We start from the raw sequence: 21652 nt of genomic DNA, 5'->3' as shown, positions 1-21652 counted from the left end.
TGTTTAGTAATTTTGTGCCTTAAACAAAGTTTGTGTACACTGAACCATCAAAAATCTAAGTTTTCACAATCTCAGTCATGCTAAAAATATTCCATATTTCAGAATATTTGGATATGGGAGACTCAACCTGTAATAGTAAATGCAAAATCAGGCTAGTTTCGCATTAAGTATTATTGCCCTTTAATAATTTATCCACTGCTTAGTAAATAAGCTCCTTAAAAACATACTTATCTGTTTTGATGTAAATATAACAAGTCAGTTAACACTGCATGCAGAGGCGGATTTAGACCTCATGGGGCCCTAAGCAGGACAGCAATTTGGGGCCCCTCTTCTCAAAATATTCATAGCACTATATTTTAATTTGTGACAGTGTGTGCCCCCCCCCCCCCATTTGTAGCAATCCTCAGGGCCAGGCTCAGGCAGTGTAATAGTGTGTGCCCCCAGCCCCCCCCCCCCTCTTTGTATCAATCCCCAGGGCCAGTCTCAGATAATGTATGCCCCCCTCTGTTTGCAGCAATCCCCAGGATCTGGCTCAGACAATGTTGTAATGTGTACCCCCCCCCCCCTCTTTGAGCCTGGCCCTGAGGATTGCTACAAGGTGGCAGAGCTGAGGTTACCGCCGGAAATATAAATGCTCTCCAATCAATGCACCTGTTGACGGGCCCCCTTGGACCCGCCGGGCCCTAAGCGGCCGCCTGGGGTGCCTAGCGGTAAATCCGCTACTGACTGCATGCAACGTCAGGCACATGGAGATGAACATGAAAAAGTACAAGGTTCTTGGGAATAGACTTGAATTGAATTGTCTGATAAGCAGTTTAGCTTTTAATGGAAAACTCCATAGACAGAGATTTCCTATTTGTTTCAATGCATCCAGTCCTTTAAATAAGGTTTCCAGATGTAGAGCATGCTTGAAGCCTATTGAAATGAATGAGTACATTAAAATTAATGGGAAAAATGTCAAGACTGGTGAACTCACCTTCTTTACACCAATGGAAACAGCTTAAAAATCAGAGTTATACATGAAAGAGTTGGATATTTAGTGGCTTTAGATAAGGTTGTGATATTCTTTCTTAAATCACTGCTAGATGCTCTAAATAGATGAATGGATATCTATTTTCCATGCATCTATTTAGGGCTTAGTAACAACATTATCTACTGCGGTTTTTTTTGGTCATTCTTCTAAATTCTATCTTCACTTGCATCATGGAAAATAATGATATCATTATTTAATAAATGATAATCATAATCACTATTGTAACTATTTAGAATACCATTTTTAATACTCCTGAAAAAGAAAACGTAGCTGATCATTTTCTGTTGTTTTTTTAAGGTGCACCTGGAATATCTGGAATTCCTGGGCTACCAGGTACTGAATGTGCTTAAAATTGTTCTATACATATAATGGTTTAATTCAGCAAAATACATGTGTTTTTTTTTGTATCTCTTCTGATCTTATAGATCCATTGGTACATATAGTGTAAATCTGTACAATAGTGCATTTTTAATCACTCTGAGCACTGTACACTAACTTCATAGATTGTCTATGTAAGGTGCATTTGACTTGGATCAGAACAACTCTTTGTTCTCAATATGTAACACACCTATGAGTCCCCAGATTTTATGTGGACAAGAACAACCTGTAGCCAATCAGCAGCACATAACCTTTCAGGAGATGAGTGTGTTGATCTGGCGGCAGGTTGTCAACTGTACACTCATGATTGTGTGAAGAGAGGACTGCATGTGTTTGGCCATAATGTGATATCAGAAAGGCAATAGAGAAAAATAGGGGGCTACAGACTGAGATTTTAATAGTAGATTTGCATGGTCTACCATCAGCACAAGATCCTGTCATTTCTATGTGGGAATATTGTGGTGTTAAATGCACCTACAGTATATATAAACAACATACATTCAACTTTCTTCACATTTAAAATCATATTACATATCTTGCTACTCAACTGTCTAAATGTACAATTACCAAGGGCGTAACAACCATAGGTGTGGGGAGTGCCGCTGCTATTGGGCCCAGAGCTGAGGGGGGCCCACTATACCTGTCAAAGTTACGTGTTATATACATGCCTTCAAATATCTAGTTACACCCCTGATGCTTACACTACATTACGTTATCAGTCTTTTTATTTGTATCTTGTAGGTCTACCTATTTCTGGACCACCTGGCGCACCTGGATTTACAGGAGAAAGGGGTGAAAATGGGGAACCTGGAATACCTGGGTTATCTCTAACTGGACAAAAGGGCAGAGAAGGGCCTCCTGGATCTCCTGGATTGCCCGGTCCACCAGGCAAAATAGGTAAGGAAATTGAGTATCTGTGCTTGAGAAAGTATTCCTATTGTATACTCTAGCTAAATTGCTGATATTATTAGTATATCTCCTGTAGATAAATGCAAGTGGTGCATGTGTGACAAATATGTTAATCCAAGGGGGCAATTCCATTATCTGTGATGTGCGGCACCTGCACACATCATGGATAATTACAGTACAGCAACATTGCTCCTTTTACTGCACGCCTCTATATCATGCCCCCATTACCAGCTTTTCCATGCCGTTCCAACGGCACATTGCGTCCATCACTTTTAATTGAATTGGCCCCTATCAGTACAGTTACATACTGTCATCATTCAGAACTTAGTAAATGTGTTTCAAGGCTCCTAAAGCTTTATAGACTTTGCTAACTGTATATATAATATTTATTGATTGCATCCATGTTATGGTGGAGTTAAATAAAAAAGTGATAGAGAGGATCTCTACCAGGGATGGACTGGGGCTGTATATCAGCCCTGGTAGTCCGCCCTGCACTCGCGTGTGAAGGGGGGCGTGGTTAATTCAAGGGGGTGTGCCGCGAGTCACGGAGGCTGGTCTCGCGGCATGCCCCACCTCTTCCCGGCCCAGCACAGCCGCCCTGATCTCTACAATATCACTATATAACCTCCATGTGCTCCTTGTATATATAAGACTTTATCTCAGTATCACATAAAGATTTTGCCTCAGGTTAATGTAAATAATACTGATGTTTACTTACTGTAGTTACTCTTTTCAGAGTTGATGTTTATTGATTTGTAGATGGTTAGGGGTTTAATTACTTTTTATGGATATACAGTTGGCAAATACATTGATTTAGTAATAGTTCTTTCATTAGTTTATTAAGGAAAATAAACAAACAGAAAAGGGATAGCTTGCTCTGCCCCTTCCCCGCCAGCATAAGATGTTTATCATTATTCGTGGGCAAATATCTCAGTGTAGTTCTCCTCTTAATAAATTTATTCTGACTTTGGTGCTGGATGGTATTGAAAGAAATGAGCCAAAAATGCCTTGAAGCTTCTCAATTAGAGGTAAAATATCCAATTAGGTCTTTGGAGTTTAGAAGCAATGGAAAAAACAAAGTGTGGCCACAGAAGTCGCAACCATGCCCCCTGCACTCCCAAAGACACTATATTATTACACTCAGTACAAGGCACATTGTACAGTACCCTCAGATAACACAGAATCCAGATTAGAGCCCCAACAGTCCAGGTTATCCACACTAAAGCAAACTTGCAGTCATATATTAGTATGTGCTGTGTACTTTCATTTTATATTTTTATAGTTCCATTTATTTTGTGATCATTTATTGTGCAGTAACTTTTCTTTATTATAACAATAGATTCAACTCAGGAATGCATTCCTGGACAACCTGGTGACACAGGGTCACCTGGATTTCCGGGTCAACAAGGATTTCCAGGAGAAAGTGGACAGAAAGGTATGTCCCTATTTAATTTAAGGCTTCTTTATTGTATAATAACAATATTCAGTTAATTGAAGACAGAATATTACCCACTGTTGCTTAGAGATGGAAATGAATTCAAATATACAACATTGCATTAAAGTTGCTTAGCAGTCTGAATGCATTCCAACAATGTGATTCTGTAAGTTTGTAAGGCATGGGTTTATTATAGTAGAACAATGATTATCCAAACGGCAATTGTCCGAATCCCCAATTTTCCAAATTGATTTACAGGAACCAAACATAATATTTAATGGTATATTATCTTCCAAAATCTATATTGTATCGTCCAATAAAAAATAAAAACATACATACAGAACATAGCCTAATACATGACCAATTATCCAAAATAACAAATCAAAATGCAGCGCTGTTTACCTTCAGAGATACTGTATATATTAGAAAACCTAAAACCAAACGTTGCTATTAGGTTTGATATATCTCTGCAGGTAATCAATGCTCCATTTTGGTTTGTTATTTCTGTTGAATTTTTTAGAGGGTCAGCTACTCTTTTTGGTAGCAGCAGTTTGCCAGCAGTAGATAATTAATCATTAGTAATCCATTCATTGGTTTATTTAAAAGCGTAACTAGCTTCCAATAGCGCTCTCTAGTTTCTATGTTATGGTCTAATTAGCAATTATCCAGAAATCTGAGTATTTTGGATTACCGGCAGCATCCTACTGTAATGTCATCACAGAGACTAGAGATGGGCAAAATGTTTCACATATGGTGTTTAGTGACAGTTAGGGGTATTGTGCAGAGGTACAATCTCCTAGCTCTGCTATTGCTCCCTCATACTGTGGAATGCCATTCTGCACTGTATGTGTACATTTTAATTTTAGAGAATGTGTAGTTTATTAATAGAGCTGGTACAATAATAATGAATTATTTCTGCTGCATGCTGTGGTTAGGGTAGGACTAGAAACTGAAGGCCACATTCTGCTGGTGATATGTGCTAAAAACATTTACTGTAAAATGTAGAGCAAGAGTAATACTTTTCAGAACAGTTTTATTTCACTTATATTTATCTGAGAGAATCTTCAGAGGGCTACAACTTTAAGCTAACACAATACATTGTATTCCCCAAAATATAATATTGAAACTCATTGCTATACATGTTGCTGTGCATGTCAGATGAATGAAAAGTACACTTGCATCCGTACTGTAAATTCAGTTACTATGTTTGCGTTCCAGTTTAAATGGTTGAAATTAGAAGCATCTGTCATCTGAGCTGCAATAACTGTCAGTCACTTGTGGAAAAAAACACACCCTGACAGTTATCTCCAATCAGATCACAGTTGCTGCACTGTATAATAAAATAAAATTGATAATTATTGAAAAGCAGGCAGTGTCTCATCCCCAAATCCTCAACCAGTCTCAGCACAAGGTAGCCTTGGCATGTAACCATTATAACAGGGAGACCACAAGCATGGGGTCCACCTTCTATAGTGAAAACCATCCCCAAGTTGCTCAGCACAGGAACAGAGGCCACAGCACCAGCACCCCCAAAAAGGCTACTGTCCTATAAATGAAAAATAATGCAGTTCTTTCTGACTGCCTGGGATGTTGGGTCCGCCATGTGGTAGAGAGAGATGTGTGTCTGAAGATAGTAATGCTCTGCCCATATGGTCCAACTCACCACACGCCCAGACAAACCCAGGCTTGGGCAATTGGAACATCCCCTCTCAGCACTCGTGCTGTGAGCTGTAATAATAAGCAAGATTGGGACCACTGGAGTGGCAACTTTATCACCCCCTTTCTGTTGTACCAACTAGAGTGAAAATATAGGAGTTAACAATGCTAAAATAATTTTCAGTTAGACTATTCGGGGCACAAGGTAAATGGGACTAAATCAGAGGCTTTGATGTTCAACCTCCCTCCTCCCACACAGGAGCTTCTAGAGATCAACTTTGAATAAACCTGACGTCCTGAATCCTTTAAATATTTAGGGATTACCACCATAAAAATGTACGTACAGCTATTTCAGGCTAATTATACCTCTCTACTTCACACAATCAAAAAGAACCTATCCAGGTGGGCCCCCTTATGCATTTCGTGGACAGGTCATGTTAGCACAGTCAAGATGAATATCCTACACAGGTTATTATACCTTATTCAAATGATCCCAATTGTGGTTCTGGCCTCTTATCTCCGTGAAATTCAATCATTATGCGGCTCTTTTGTGTGGTCTGATAAAAAAACGAGACATCGCAGGGTGTTTGGCCAAATCAGTGATTAATGGTGGTCTGGGGCTTGCCATTTTTGCTAGATATTTTTCACGATGATTGGGCAGACATCAGGCAATGGCTATTTTCGAATAGTATTGTATCACAGCGCTCACCTATGCATGTCTTCCTCTTTCAAAATATATGTACAGTAACTGCGGTTGAAATAGTTCAATTAAGTAAATTACTTAATTGAACTGTTTCAACCGCAGTTACATATATTTTGAGGAAGACATGCATAGATGAGCGCTGTGATACAATACTATTTGAAAATACACAGATTAGAGTGGTTACCTCCCGTATCTATAGCGGCTCCCACTACAAGGACAAGAGGTCTTTTGAGCGCTTAGACGCACAAAAAACATTTGACTTATATATATATATATATATATATATATCAGGCAATGGGTGGCTAAGTCCTCCAATAATACCAACATGAAAGAAAACTACTTTTTTAAAGTGTATTCCAGATGGTTCCCTGCAAAGCTGCATCAGAGTTTTCCAGGGTCTTCAGACCTTGGTTGGAGGCATTGTGGCCAAATTGGTTCCTATTTGCATATGGTGGGACTGTCACATCTTTGGTGTCTATGGTGCTCAGTATTTCCCCCCTAAGGACTCTACATATGCTTCTATGTAAACCCATTAGATCCCTCTCTAAACCTCAAAACAAACTGTGTGGCCACATTTATAATGCGCCAAACTGTTGATTGCTACAAACTGTAAGCAAGTCTAGACTCCAGCAAAGCCAGCACTATTAAACAAAATGAGGTGCTTAGCCTCTATGGAATATATCACTGCTCTCCTTCATGATACTGTGATAAAGTTTCATGCTACTTGGGACCCTTGGTACTCTACATTTCATAGACAACTACCCGGAATGGAATGAAGCTGGTCTTCCCTGGATGATGTAGCATACCGTAGGTTGCCTTCCCTACCCCCTATCTTTCCTATTTGTATTCATCTTATTTTTTTTTTATGTTTTGTAGTCTGTATATTTTATTGAGAAGTTTTGGTTTTGATAAAAAATTCAAAAAACTAATAGTTGTATATTAACAGTGATGTACTGTACACACTATTTTTTTTTCGGAAACAATACCCTGTTTGTAACTAACTGTACACAATTTGTGATGGATAACTACTATGCTGTATTTTGTATCAACTATTATCATAAATAAGAGATTAATAGTAGAGGAAAAATCATCAAAGACTAGGTGGTCAGGAATTATATTACTAATCTAGGGTCTAATACTAGTTACACTTTTTTTTAACTGGGATGCTACATGTATGCCAATTCTACCACCTGAAGGTACTGTACCTAGAAATTGGTAATACATTTGTGCATCCTCATTGGAGTTATAGATTGCACAGTCTGCTGTTGAGTAATTTGATTTTTCAGTCCTGAGAGTGCGGCCTACATTTAGTGGATATGTACATTTGGGCACCTGCTGTGATAACATGATTTAGATGATTCCTCTTCAATAAAACCTTCATGCTACTACTAAAAAAAAAAATTGTTAAATAAGATTCCCCAAAAACTGTTGTTCACCATTTTATTGATCAAATAAAATTTGTCTATGAATGGGAAATATAATATATTTGTCTTCTTTCATCATCCGTCATAGTCCACATTGGAAAAGTAAATATGTCACAAAATCCCATTAACAAAATAAAAATGACTTGAGTCCTGGTGAATCTTTCTTTTCACGGCAGTCATTCATAGTGATTGAGGCCAATAGAAAAGATGATTCTAATTTCTTTTTGGACTATGATGCATCAAGAAAGAAGAAAAGAAGATGTATGTTATATTTGTTAAAATGGAGAATGAAGGCTTCTCAGTGTGTGTTTATTGTTAGAATCTGTCATTCACTGTAAACTATAGCTCTCATGGCACTATAAACGATGGGACCTGTGGGCAGCCATGTTATTGCAAGGAAATCTGATTAATGGTTTGATGTTTATTGTTAACATTATCCATGGAGATATTGTACTGCAATTTCTAGACTACTACAGTCTGACACATATTACATCTCTATGCTTTATTATTTACAGGTGACAAAGGAGATTCTTGTCCAGCATGTGATACCCTGCCATCAGCACTTCCTGGGCCACCAGGTCCTCAAGGTCCTCCTGGGCAAGCGGGTGAGATTTTCTACAGTTACAAAAGAAACTGAAAATAATTGGTATATAGTATATAATATACTGCAGGAGAAAAGGATTCTGTGCTCCTGTATTGTTGATCAATTTTCTTGAAAAGTAGAGGGGACACAAATCTATGTAGAAAGCAACAATACTTCAGGGACCCACAATAATACCACCAGAACCTTTACAGTAATGACATTAAAGATGTGGATTCAACATAACAAATTCCTGGGCATTTCTCATGCAGTAAATCTACTGGATTGCCACCCTAATCCACCTCCCTGTCTGTGACCATCAATAAAAAGGAACAGGAATTCTCTTTTCATTGATGGTCCATTGCCTTAACACCTGGGGGTGAAATATAACTCACTGACTTTTACTCCTTAACCTAAGTAATTAACACATTTGCTATGTTGTTTACTGCTTCTTTTGGCTTTAAAACAGTTTTCAACAAAATGTTTTATTTTCAAGGTGCTCCTGGCTTATCAGGAATCAAGGGAGACCGAGGGAAGACAGGATTTGATGGCTTACCAGGAGCACCTGTAAGTAATTTTAGACTGGACATTTTAATAATATAACTAGAGTAGTTATACACCGAATGACTTTTTACAATTAATTCAATTGCACTTGCAGTATCTGTCTATTCCGGCCACCCCTCCTCATCACATTCTTCTCTATACGTCTACTTTCACATATCCCTGTTTATTGCCTGTTTCCAAATTCGCAAGTAAGGACAGGTTCTCATTTGTTTGCCATCTACCTCATTTTCATGTATAAATAGGTTACTGAAATAAAGATATATATATATATATATATATATATATATATATATATATATATAGAGTTAGTGAGAGGGTTTACAATACTGGCATATGTTCAAGTGGCATAGACCAATTGTCAAATTATCAGACCAGGAATGCCAACAAACTTGGTGATATTATATATCATAGCAAACACATTTTGAAAACCCTACTTTTGTTTTCTTAGGGACTACAGGGTATTGAAGGTCAGACAGGGAAACCTGGAGAAAAAGGAGCACCGGGGGAGATTTATTTTGAACCAAGGCTGAAAGGCGATAAAGGAGATCCTGGTGTCCCAGGACAGCCAGGTTTTATTGGAAGAGAAGGAAGACCTGGAAGAGATGGTCAGCCAGGCCAGCCCGGTCCCAGAGGTGTTTCAGTAAGTTGTGTGTTTCTTTGAAATCTTATTTTGTATGCTGTATTGTTATTTTGGTCTGAAGTATCCATGAAAAAAGATCATTAGTACAAAGCCATAGACATGACCTATCAGCAGGAATAAGTAAATGACAGAGGTTGTCTACTTTCTTTCCTAATGTTTATCTTCCACGTACAGCAAATGGTTGGGGTAAGTCACTTCCTGTGGATCTCTTCATTACCTGTACGTAACAGCACCTGATGACTGAATCCACCTAGTCCCCTTCAAGAGAGCCAAATATATATTTATTTGTATTATTGACTTATTGTCTGCAACCAACACAATGATGACCTCACCCTGGCCCAGCACAGGAAATCACAGCTGACCTGATAAACTCCTTTCAATAATATAATTCTTTCTCGTGCAAAGGAGAGCATATCCGACTTTTGGGTGTTTACCCAAATAAACCCTGATTGGAGACTGCTAGATTGCCCTTCGCACATAACAGCACTACTGTAAGGAAATGTATGCGCATTGCTGCATGCACCTTCATGGGCTGCAAGGAAAAATGAGTGGGAGACAGATGCACCTTGTGTGTAATTGAATCAGTCCCTTAAAGTGAGATCTATCAAAGGTTCATTTTCCCAATACCTCCTATTTTGCTCTACATCTGACAATCACAGATATTATTGCATCATCATTTTAAAGTGTAAATTAAGCGGCATGTACTAAAATTTCTGACAGGTGGATTGCTTGAGATTAATGGAATTTCCCATTCATGGTAATGAACAATGCAATTGAATTAGTGCAGAAGGCCCACAGAAATGCATTGCCAATTGAATTAAATGGATAATGCTCCTTTAAATAAATGCATCCATTTTTTTTTTTAAGATTAAATACTATTGTGAAATTACAAGTATTAGCAACCAGGTAGCCATTGACTGCTTTCACATTCTGGTTCTTGTGGAACAAGTCCCAGTAAAACTGGCTGGCAGGGAATTCTGGGACTTGTGGACTACAGCAAGTGCATTTCACAGTAGTATTTCATTGCTTTGCTAACCCTATTGTAATCTTTGGAAGGTCAGTACTTGCTCAGCCAATAACAAGTGGCCAGAATGCATGCATTACAATCTATTGCCAAATCAAATGACTAGGAAAAACTTTGATTTTGCGCAGCAGAGTAATAAATAAATCAATGTTTAATAGTTGGGAGGGTTTGGGTAATGAATCTACAATCTACTTATGATTTTGGGAGAATTTAAGTTCTGAACAAAATTATAAATTGATACAAAAAAACATAAAAGTACTGAGAGTGTAGTATTTCAAATTAATTAGGATTCCCTTATTAGTGTACTATGTACATTAAATAGGAAACATCAGAGTAACTTATTCTGAAGATTTGTGGATACTGCTTCTCGCTCCAGATCCATGGACATCAATATACCAAAGTCAGGTTCAGATCTCAGAGGGTAACTTCACTTTTCAGTACATTGTACTCTAGAAGTAAACCCATACGCCGACCATGGCATGAGGCAAACTTGTAAAACCAAGAGTTAAAACTCATATCTGAATGGTGGAGCACTATAGAAACTTTAGGCATCAACCTAGGTCCGCAACCAGAATTAACTTTTCCCTGCAGTTTTCCTCAGGGCTTCTCACATGGAATTTCCCAACTTTTAATAAACACAGTTCGGATTTCCTCCCAAACAGTGTGGTGGGGGACACATAGAGGATAGCACTTAATATTTGTTTGTATTTCCTAAATCGTGTTAGTAAGCATCTAAAATTTGACCTATAAATGTATCTTCCGTATCTATCTATCTATCTATCTATCTATCTATCTATCTATCTACATACAATATAGATCATGTGTTTATGATTTCTGAACTCATTTAGGGCGGAATTGGTGCAAAAGGTGAACGTGGTCCAGCTGGGGATAGTGGATTTCCTGGGATACCCGGAGAACAAGGTTTTCCAGGACCTCCAGGAGCAGGCCCGGCAGGACAACCTGGGGAAACAGGACAACCTGGAGTGCCTGGATTTGCAGGGTTACCTGGCAACCCAGGTAAATATATGCATTTGTTTCTGGCTGTCAAATGCACAGAATTAGCAAAAAATACATTATTGTGTTCAAAGGAATACAACCAATCAAATATTCCCAAAGATCATCAGATAGTATATTGTTTTACTTCTAGGGAGTAAAGGTGAACCTGGAAAAGCCATTGCTATAACTGGACCCTCAGGCCCAATGGGAAGTGCAGGGTCCCCAGGATTCCCGGGAAATCCAGGTATAGTAGACTATCGTGCAACAGCTCATCATCTTCCTTTCACTACATTATTGTTTCCTAAATTATTTAAACATTGAGAAGTATAGTTAATTCCCAAAGCCCACTTACAACATATTGCAAAATATGTTTTTTAATTAACAAATTTGAATGTAATACATTTTTCACATAGTTTAACTACATGTTTTTGCATAAAACAAGGTAACAATAGTTGTTAAATCCATGGGGTTGTGGATGACAACTCATCTTCCTTCACTATTTACTGTGTCTTCAATACTGTACTTTTCCCTTAATAATAACATCAATATACTCATGTTCCTGCTTTATAGATAGTACGCACAGCCTCATCAGCATTTAGTGATCATTACCTTCTACTTCTCACACCCTCTGCAGTAATCTTTACTTTTAAAACTATATTTTATGTTTCTGTTATGTAATTTCTGTGATGTTAGAGAGTCTGTTTGCACCATTCACCGTAAAGTACAGGAGTTAGTGTTGACTTCTCTAGCCCCTTAATCTCTTTATTTTCTCCCATTTGTATCCTGTTGGTCTAATTGAGGTATGACAGCCCTCTCATCATGCAATATCTTAGGCATGGTTGAGTGGAAAGAGATGTCCGTGACATAATTGGGGTGGGGTCTGGCGTTATAAGTTTGTAGCCAGACCTGGAAAGGTTTGTAAATATGTCTGTTCACAGGTAAAAAAGGGTAGCAGAAGTATATCATGAAACTGTATGCATTCCCCTTTGATAGCACAGTTAAGCTAATAAAATATTTTATAAATTATTATACATCAGCTGTCTTTGCTGGTCCCGCCAGCTTTTATATAGTCAAACACATGCATGTCTAAAATATGCAATATGTGTAATCTGCAGGAGAGAAGGGCGCTCCGGGATTTCCAGGACGTTCTGGGTTCCCTGGCGAAAAGGGTGAACTTGGAATTGAGGGTAAAGGAATTCCTGGGCCACCAGGTGAAAAAGGTATCTCCTCACTTTAGACTGTCTCTCTCTCTCTTCAGGTGTGTTCAGAGAATGTTGGTCCAAACAGAATTTGATGTGAGAAAATTGAGGCAAAACTCTAGAGTGAGGCTCTATAATCACTATTTAAAGAATGCAAGGTCCAAGAGTAGCCAAATACCTGTAGTTAAAGATCTGAAGGGACAATTAGATGCTAAAGACTCGCACCTGTAATTATCATCTACATGGGAGGCATCTGCTACATGTGGATTATTCACATTTATTTAATTCATCCTATTCACTTTATGTATATTTAAGATTGTCTGCATTTATGACTATGCAGGTTTAGCCATGCATTTTAATTTGATTGTCATTAATGTTAAAATTAAAATGATAACATTTTGGCACAACTGAATTTAATGACTGTTCTCACTTCAATATTTGTGAACAAAAGCTTAGTAAATCAGTCAGAAAAAGGCTCATGTCTGATAAGTAACCTGATTTTGTGAACTTTACATGAATAGAAACGTTTGTAATTATGTTTATAAGTGATGAGGACGGCAGTTTTTTAATTGTTGTAATATAAATTTCCAGGTTATCAAGGAATGGATGGCCTACGGGGAGTGGATGGCATTCCTGGTCAACAAGGTCGTGATGGTTTACCTGGCGTAGCAGGGGTGCCAGGACAGAAAGTAAGTAACAACCCTGTGTTGCAATGTAATGATACAAACAGTTATCATAATAAGAATGAAATAAAACCACTTTAAGTTATTTGTTGTTATTGTATCTCTGTGTACACTTGTGGGCTGATTCTGAGTTGGGAACAAAGCAAGTAACTTTCACCTGGCTGCTTATGCATGTAGCCCACAAATGTTGGACAGCTCTATTTTTACACTGCAATTTAGATTTGAGTGTGGATACATACTGTATGTGCATTTTTCATAGATGTATGATAGGTTAATAGGTTATAGGTGTCACTTTTTATTTCCTTATTATTCTTTAGTTTTTCACGTTTTCTTGTCCACCATTTTTAACCATTAAAAGTCCCAAAATGAGTGAATGAATCTGAGTTTCTCCTAACTGTTGAATTACAGTCTTGCAGCTGCAGCAGAATATGTATTTTTCAGGAGCTTAAAAATGAACTGCTCAGGATGTGAATGCTGGGGTTTAGGAAAAGAATATTTGAGTGGTCAATCGGCATTAACTTGAGCTAAGGGTAGTAATCAAACATAGACAGCTATCAATGAATACTGTGCAGTAGCTGTATGTGGACATCATAACAATTGTGACTATGCAGGCATAACTAGTGCATGCAGTTTAAAAAAATGATTTAGACCTCAGAATGCCAGTCTAATCTGTCCTCAATGTAATCTGTAATGGACTGTTAAAGATTGTGAAGAACATTTTTAAACTTTCCTTCTACTCCTGTCCAGCTTTTATTAGATCATCTGTGTTACATGTATGGAAAAAATATATTTTTAATTTCTAATTTGTCTAATATTAAGGGTGAGCCAGGACAAGGTCTTCCAGGACCCAAAGGACTATCTGGGCCACCAGGTGCTTCAGGATTCCCTGGAGAGAAAGGAACTACAGGATCAGCGGGTATCCCTGGAGAACAAGGCCTTCCAGGAATTCCAGGCCATTCAGGGGCTAAAGGTAATATACATAGCATTTATTTTAATCAGAAATTATATTTTGCAGCCATTGACCTATATAATAGCATATACATCTGTGTCACATTTCTTTAATAAAGAACACTTATAAAACGTTTTTTGTTAGTGAAGACTAGAACATCAGTTGTCAATCAAGGAGAGCGTTATAGTAAAGTCTTAGTTCATGCTTGCTGAAGGATATAAAGCATGACGTTGCACCATTGTCACCATGATGATTTAGCCACATGTCACTGAAGTATGCGTGGTTACACAATGTACATTAATAAGAGGCGCTTTATTATTTTCTACCATAAAGTCAGAAAGTGTAACTTTTTGACTTTTAGATTGAGTAAATTTTTATTGGTTTATAGATATACATTAACAAATAACCAAACAAAATAAATAATAAAAAAAAAATATAAAAAATAAAATAAAAAATAATATACATACATATATATATATATATATATATATATACATACATATACACACATACATACACACACACACATATATATATATATATATATATATACACACATATACACATAAATGCATAATCAAATAACAGTATCTGGAATATAAAACCTAGATCTACAAACTGCATCCCAGATCCATTGCTTATAAAAAATATAATATTAACCAAAACAATAAACATAGAGAAAAAAAAAAAAAATATATATATATATATATATATATATATATATACATATACATAAAATACATAAAAAAATAAATAAATAAAAAATAAAAATAAAAATTACCACACTATACAAATATTGGAATATTGTCAAAAATAACACCTGAAAAATTGGCAAAATCAACTAGATCCCAATAAATTCTGCTCTCAACTTATCACACAGCACATTACCTCCAACAAAGTAATAATCTACCTCATTATCCTAACAATAATATACCGGTCAATCATTAGGCAGTGCACGGGCATAACAGGATTTAAGCCAACTGCTCCAGATACGTTCATACTTCTTCTCAGCTTTGCGACAAATAAACACATGTTTTTCATGTTCAACAGTGGTACGGACCAAGGACAGCCAAGCATTATAATCTGGTCCTGTAGGAGCCATCCACGACCGAGCCACACATACCTTAGCTAGTGTACACATATTGACAATGTATTGCTTAAGATATCTGTCCACTACCTCATCGTTCATAGAGCCTAAACAGCACGTCAATGGCGTAGCTAAAGTGGGAGCAATACCTGTATTGGACAAAACTCTCAGAACCTTATTCCAAAAAATGCTAACCACCGGACAATCCCATAGAAGGTGCCAGAAAGTACCACTACTAATTTTACACTTAGGGCATATGTCAGATGCTCTCCCCCTAAATTTTAACAAACGAACAGGAGTTAAATAGGTACGGTGTAGAATAAACAGTTGAATCTGTTGAAATCTTATAGAAGTCGTGGAAATACGAGGAGCTTCTAGAGCATTATCCCATTCCGTGTCACTTATAAGGCCACTTTGATCTAAGATGTGGTAAACTATCCTTATGATAAGAAGACAATATATAGGAGTATAAGTAAGAAAGCGTCTTCCGGGGACCTAAAGATAAAAGGAATGACTTCAATGGGGATATTTGAATTAGAGGAGGGCCATCTGAAAATTGAGCCGAGAGAGCATGCCGTAATTGTAAATATCTATAGAAATATGATTGAGGGAGATGATGAGCTTCTTGGAGTTGCGCAAAAGATTTAAGAATTGAAGTGTCATATAAATGACCCAATGTAGTTACACCGTTAGAACCCCATGTCACCTCAAGCTGTAAAGAGGCCAGTTCAGGTAATATACGATAACTACATAGAGAAGTGTCTGGATCTAATCCCGTAAACTGTAGAATACTAGATACCAATTTCCATATCTTAATAGCTTGCATCAACAGGGGAGGGCCTTTCTGTATAATTCTACCCGCAAGCAAGGCCTGTAATGGTGTAAAGTTAGGGAAAATCTGAGAAACCAACAAAACATGCAGGGCTTTAGGGAAGTCATCTTGAAGCCATAACCGTATATGTGCCATCTGCGCCGCATAATAATAAAATTTGAAATTTGGAAGAGCCAAACCTCCCCCAGACCTAGATCGGGTCAGAGCTGCCAATTGAATACGTGGTCGACGATTCACCCAGACCAATGAAGAAAGAAGACTATTCAAACGCCTAAACAATGTATCTGTAATAAAAACAGGAGAATCCTGCAAAACGTACACAAATTTTGGCTGCACCACCATCCTGATTAAGTTAATTCTACCAGTAACGGTAAGAGGAAGCCGGTGCCAGGACTGAAGTTTGCCCTTTAAGTAGACAAACAGGGGAACTTTTTCTCTTTTAGACTTGAAATGAATAACATATTAATCATCATGTGTTTTTACTGGGAAGGTGATACTGGTCCTGCTGGAGCACCTGGCCTTCGAGGTAACCCTGGAGTTCCAGGATTCGGTCCACAGGGAGAAACAGGACTTCAAGGGCCACCAGGGTCCCCCGGAGTTCCAGGTAATATTTTCACACAGTTTTCTATTATATAATATTATTTATAAACAATTCATAGAGCAGATATCATGCTGAAATACATATACATCATTTATATCAGTAGACTGGTATACCAACTGTCCTATTTGTTTTAAATGTATTGCAGTAGTGGTGTTAAATACAGTAAGAGATCATACAAATCAGTGAGGTTATATGGATTATGTTATAATTCTGATAATTTTAAAACTGCAATCTTAAAATTCAAATGGTATAAATTATGTATAAAAGCTTTGGCCTTAATTAATTTATAATGGATGTTAGAAAAGGGAAACGGGACTGGGTCACAATTGGGTAAGAGGTGTGCATGTGGGGGTAAGGGTAAAAAATAATGGAAATTTAAATTTTTTTTTTTTTCAATTATAAAAAAAGAGAACAATGTTTCATAAAAAGTATATATATATATATATATATATATATATATATATATATATATATATATAAAATTATATATATAAAATTAAAGGGGTGTCAATGGTTGGAAGTGATTGAAACGTATGAATAACAATTCAAAAGGTTAATAAATCAGTTTAGGTTCAGTTCCAATATATTAGTTCTGTAGTGTCCAGGTATTAAAACGCTTTATAAAAATTATATCTATAAAAATAAAGGGGTGTCCTTAATGGTTGCTAGTGATTTTTTTAAAAAAGTTTCCTTTTTTTACCCTTACCCCCACATTCACACTTTTTACCCTTTCATGACCCAGTCCCATTTCCCTAGTTTAACATCCATTATAAATGAATGAAGACCAAAGCTTTATACATAATTTATACCATTTGCATTTTAAGGTTGCAGTTTTAACATTATCAGATTTTAACAGAATCCTAATAAATATATATATAATTTTTGCCCTTATTGATTTGTATGATCTCTAACTGTGTTTAACAACACTACCGCAATACATTTAAAACAAATAGGACAGTCGGTATACCAGAAATATAAATATACATTTCCTAATGTCCCTTCTTTTGGAATTAGGCTGCTCATTTGCATAATGTCACAATGGCAACATTTTTTAAATGAGGCTGTCTTTATAGCTCTGCACATGCTCAGCATGCTAAGGGGGAGATGTATCAAACTGTCTAAAGAGTGGAGAAGTTGACCATAGCAACCGATTTGCATCTACTGTACCTATCATGAGTCCCGCTAGGTATGCAACAGGCTGTGTAATTGATTTGTGATATGGCTCCATTTGTCAGAACTAAAGGAGCTGTGTAAATACATCTGTCTGCTTTAATTAGATCAAGTTACATGAACCAATTAGTGCTGGCAAACAGGAAAAACCCTTAACAGGTTTACCCACTACTGGAAATACCCTTAACAGGTCTGCCCACAACTGGTAGAAGCCCTTGTGACATTACTGCAGTGAAGTCAAATTATTTCCTATTCATATGAGTAGGCATTATTCCACTTTAAACAGGCACTGGTTGGGGCTAGTGAAGTTGGCAGATAGAAGGAGTAGAGGGAAAGTGCCAGGGTGGCTAGTTCTGATTTGAGCAGCATTACTGGAGCAGCATACCTCCTCTAGGAGCCAAGGAATGTACGCAATAGAATAGGAGTGCAACAAAAGCCAGACATAATGCAGATCAATAGATTGTTGAGTGGGTCTTGGCAGGACCCACATTTCTACAAATGGCAATTGTAGGGAATGATGGTAAGTAAACAACATGATTTTAGCTAGCTTAATATGTTGCTGAGGACCAGTGTACAAATGAGATTTTCGAGTTTATAAAGATGATGGGATGGAGACCTGGCACCACATGATTAACACATAAAATTCTTCAGCCCAGGTTCCCTCCCTCCCTCCCTATATCCCGCCCCAGCCACAGGCACCTCAGTTTTATGTTGGTGCCTGCAGTAAGCGGCACACTGTGTAAGCTGTGTAGACAGCTTCATTGTTTTCACTTTAACTTTTTTTTTTTACTTTCACTTTTACTGAGCAGCGCTAGGTGTCCTGTAGGACGCCCGCGCTGCTGCTCCATCACCCCAGTTCTGCAGCAGTGGCAACTTCGGCTGCAGTGCTGGACACAGGAGGGAGTCACAAGCTGCAGCCGGTGCAACAGGGGACAGGTAAGGCGATTCCCTGCTTGCAGGGAGCCGAGTGGTCGCGGCTGTTCACCGCTGGTTAGAGAGACACCGGCGGTGCTAGCAGTGGGAAGCTAGGGCCTCTCCGTATTCCCACTAGACCACCAGGGCAGCTGGGCAATCAGGGGCGTATCTATCATGGGTGCAGGGTGTGCGGGGAACACAGGCCCCTGGGTCCACGGGGGGCCCCGCACCGCACACCCTGCACCCATAATATTACTTACCTCTCCGGAGTCCCACGTCGGCGCGGATGTCCGGTGCTGTAAAACGACTGGAAAATGGCCGTGGCGGCCATTTTCCCGTCGTTTGCGCAGTACAGGGAAAATGGCCACTGCGGCCATTTTTTGCCGGTGACCTGTGCATACACTATAGACTCTGGGCACACTCTAGTGCCCAGAGTCTATAACTCCGGCGCAGGCCGCGCACAGCTCAGTGCGCTGCTGGCCGCCTGGCGGAGAGGAGGGGGCCCGTATCGGAGACTGTAAATAGGCCTCCTCCTCTCTAGAAACGCCTCTGTGGGCAATGGGGCACTGCGGTGTAGGTGGCCATTTCCCCTGGGGTCCATGCCAAGAGGGGGAGTTAGGCTTTCCCCATTAGCTCCTCCCACGCCCCTGGGTGCTAGCCCTTAAAAGGCATTCTATCCCAGGGTGTCTCCTCCTCTCTCCCCTCCTTCAGGGACGCTGGGCAGCCATTGTCAAAGTGCCTACTAGCGCAGTTTGTCTCTGGAGAGTGCAGGTTCCTGGTCTCACTGGTCAGGTAATACTATACAGCTCCTTCCTCCCCTCTTGGGGCTGGTTTGTTGAGCACTTATTGCCTTTTGTTTATTGCATTGAATGTTCTGTGGGCCTGATTCAGACCCGCTCGCGAGTGCATAGCGCTCGCAAGCGGGTCGATGGCTGGGCAGTGCACACGTGCGAGCCCCGGAGCGAGCGAGAACTTCGCTCGCTCGGGGCTCGCAGCAAAACGGGGCGACTGTCATTGTTGATTGACAGCTCGAACCGTTTTGTAGGTGGGTCGGGAGGGTGGCTGGCTGGCTGGCCAAACGGAGGCGTTCCCGAAGGAACGCCTGCCGTTTGGGGGCGGCCCTACTGACATCACACTTGATGTCAGTAGTGAACTTCCTGCTCTATTAGAGCAGAAAGTTCAATGGGGCTTGCAGTGGACGAGACCCTACCACAAGGGTCTCGTCGCAAGCCTGATGGTCGCGCCGGTCGCAACCATCGCCAGGCCGCCCGCTAAACCTGTGGTTGATCAGCTTAGCGAGCGGCCTGGAGGCCGGTAAAAAAAAGAGCGTCCGGCCCTGAATCAGGCCCTGTGTGTGTGACCATTTTGTGCACTTTGTCTCAAGTTTCCGCATAGCCCCACTTATATTTCTATTTGTGGTGCATTAACATTCATTGCTCTACCCCTTATTGGCACATTACTGTTCCTTGCTCTAGTATGTGGGGACACTTGGATTGCTACACTATGTCTTCAGGGGTAAATCTCCCAGGGAGGTAGGTACTTCTGTGATGCATAATTGTAGGACTTGTTCGGTGGTGTTTTCTTCACAGGTTTCCAACCACGATGGTCTCTGTGGGCCTGATTCAGCAGTGCATGTTAGTGCACTGCTGATCGCAGATTCCCGATGTTTGGGAAACTGCGCAGGCATCAGACCCATTCTGAGCCTGCGGCTGGGGGACCATAATCTGTCATCAGACGTTTGAGGGTCAGTAGTCGGCTCAGGAGAGCCAGCTACCGATCAATGTTCTGGAGCTCCGAGCGGTTTACAGAGCTCTCTGTCTAGCTCTGCCTCTCTTCCAGCATCGTCCGGTCCAGGTACTGTCCGATAACGCGACGGTGGGTGTCTACATAAACCATCGCTCGCAGTCGGGGCGCCATGAGTTAGGTCAGTCGCATTTCTCCTTTGGGTGCAGCGACATCTTCCGTCCCTGTCAGCAGTCTAAATTCCCTGAGTGCAAAATTGGGAAGCGGACTTCCTAAGCTGCACAGACGTTCATTCGGGCCTACCAAACATCGTCATGATGGTGTATTGGTACTGTTCATACACCAGAGATCCGGAGGTCTTTTTGATGGATGCCTTGGCAGTTCGGTGGGCCTTCCCGCTCTTGTACATCTTCCCTCCAATCTCTTTGATTTCGTGGGTTCTCTGCAAGTTGAAGTTGGAGGGCCTCTCCATTGACTCTCCTCTGCGTCTTCCTCTGTAGTCAGATCTTCTGTCACAGGGCCCGTGCTTCCATACGGATCTGGCCCATCTCGCTTTGACATCTGTCCTAAGAGTTAAGGACAGTCATTAGTATGATTCTCAATGCCCGTAAACCCTCTTCGGCTAGAATTTACCACTGGGTTTGGAGGACTTACTTTGACTAGGTCTTTCCGTCTCTCTCATGTTCTTACTTTTTTGCAGACGCAGCTAGATTTGGGCCTCCGCCTTGCTTTACTGTAGGTGCAGGATTCAGCCCTTTCTGTTCTCTTTCAGAGACAGAGGGTCTCATTCAGACCCGCTCGCAAGCTCTGAGCACTCGCAAGTGGGTCGATGTTGTGGCCGAACTGCGCGTGCGCAAGTCCCGGAGTGAGAGAGAAATTCTCTCGCTCTGGGGCTCACTACAAAAGGAACGGCTGTCGATGGTGATCGACAGCTCGCACCGTTTTGTAGGCAGGGCGGGGGGGTGGCTACACAAACGGTGGCGTTCCCAACGGAACGCCTGCCATTTGGGGGCGGTCCCACTGACATCACTCGTGATGTCAGTGGTGAGCTTCCGGCTCTAATAGAGCCGAAAGCTCACTGGGGCTTGCGGTACATGAGACCCTACCACAAGGGTCTCGTCGCAAGCCCTG

General features: G+C 40.0%; 1 protein-coding gene across 1 annotated transcript in view; it reads left to right on the top strand.

Moving 5' to 3' along the window:
• The window catches only part of COL4A1 (collagen type IV alpha 1 chain), a 221134-nt gene that overhangs the window by 151233 nt on the left and 48249 nt on the right, over positions 1 to 21652 (top strand). Inside the window, exons 20-31 of the mRNA XM_088458338.1 lie at positions 1331 to 1366; positions 2153 to 2308; positions 3660 to 3755; positions 8054 to 8143; positions 8615 to 8685; positions 9131 to 9322; positions 11195 to 11363; positions 11494 to 11586; positions 12458 to 12562; positions 13133 to 13230; positions 14044 to 14194; positions 16583 to 16696. Coding sequence (XP_088314464.1) covers positions 1331 to 1366; positions 2153 to 2308; positions 3660 to 3755; positions 8054 to 8143; positions 8615 to 8685; positions 9131 to 9322; positions 11195 to 11363; positions 11494 to 11586; positions 12458 to 12562; positions 13133 to 13230; positions 14044 to 14194; positions 16583 to 16696 — 1371 coding nt within the window. The remainder of the gene's footprint in view (positions 1 to 1330; positions 1367 to 2152; positions 2309 to 3659; positions 3756 to 8053; positions 8144 to 8614; positions 8686 to 9130; positions 9323 to 11194; positions 11364 to 11493; positions 11587 to 12457; positions 12563 to 13132; positions 13231 to 14043; positions 14195 to 16582; positions 16697 to 21652) is intronic.

Source organism: Taudactylus pleione, unplaced genomic scaffold (genome assembly GCF_031769625.1).
Source record: "Taudactylus pleione unplaced genomic scaffold, aTauple2 ptg000041l, whole genome shotgun sequence".
Taxonomy (NCBI): Eukaryota; Metazoa; Chordata; class Amphibia; order Anura; family Myobatrachidae; genus Taudactylus; species Taudactylus pleione.
This window is presented reverse-complemented; position numbering and strand designations above follow the sequence as displayed.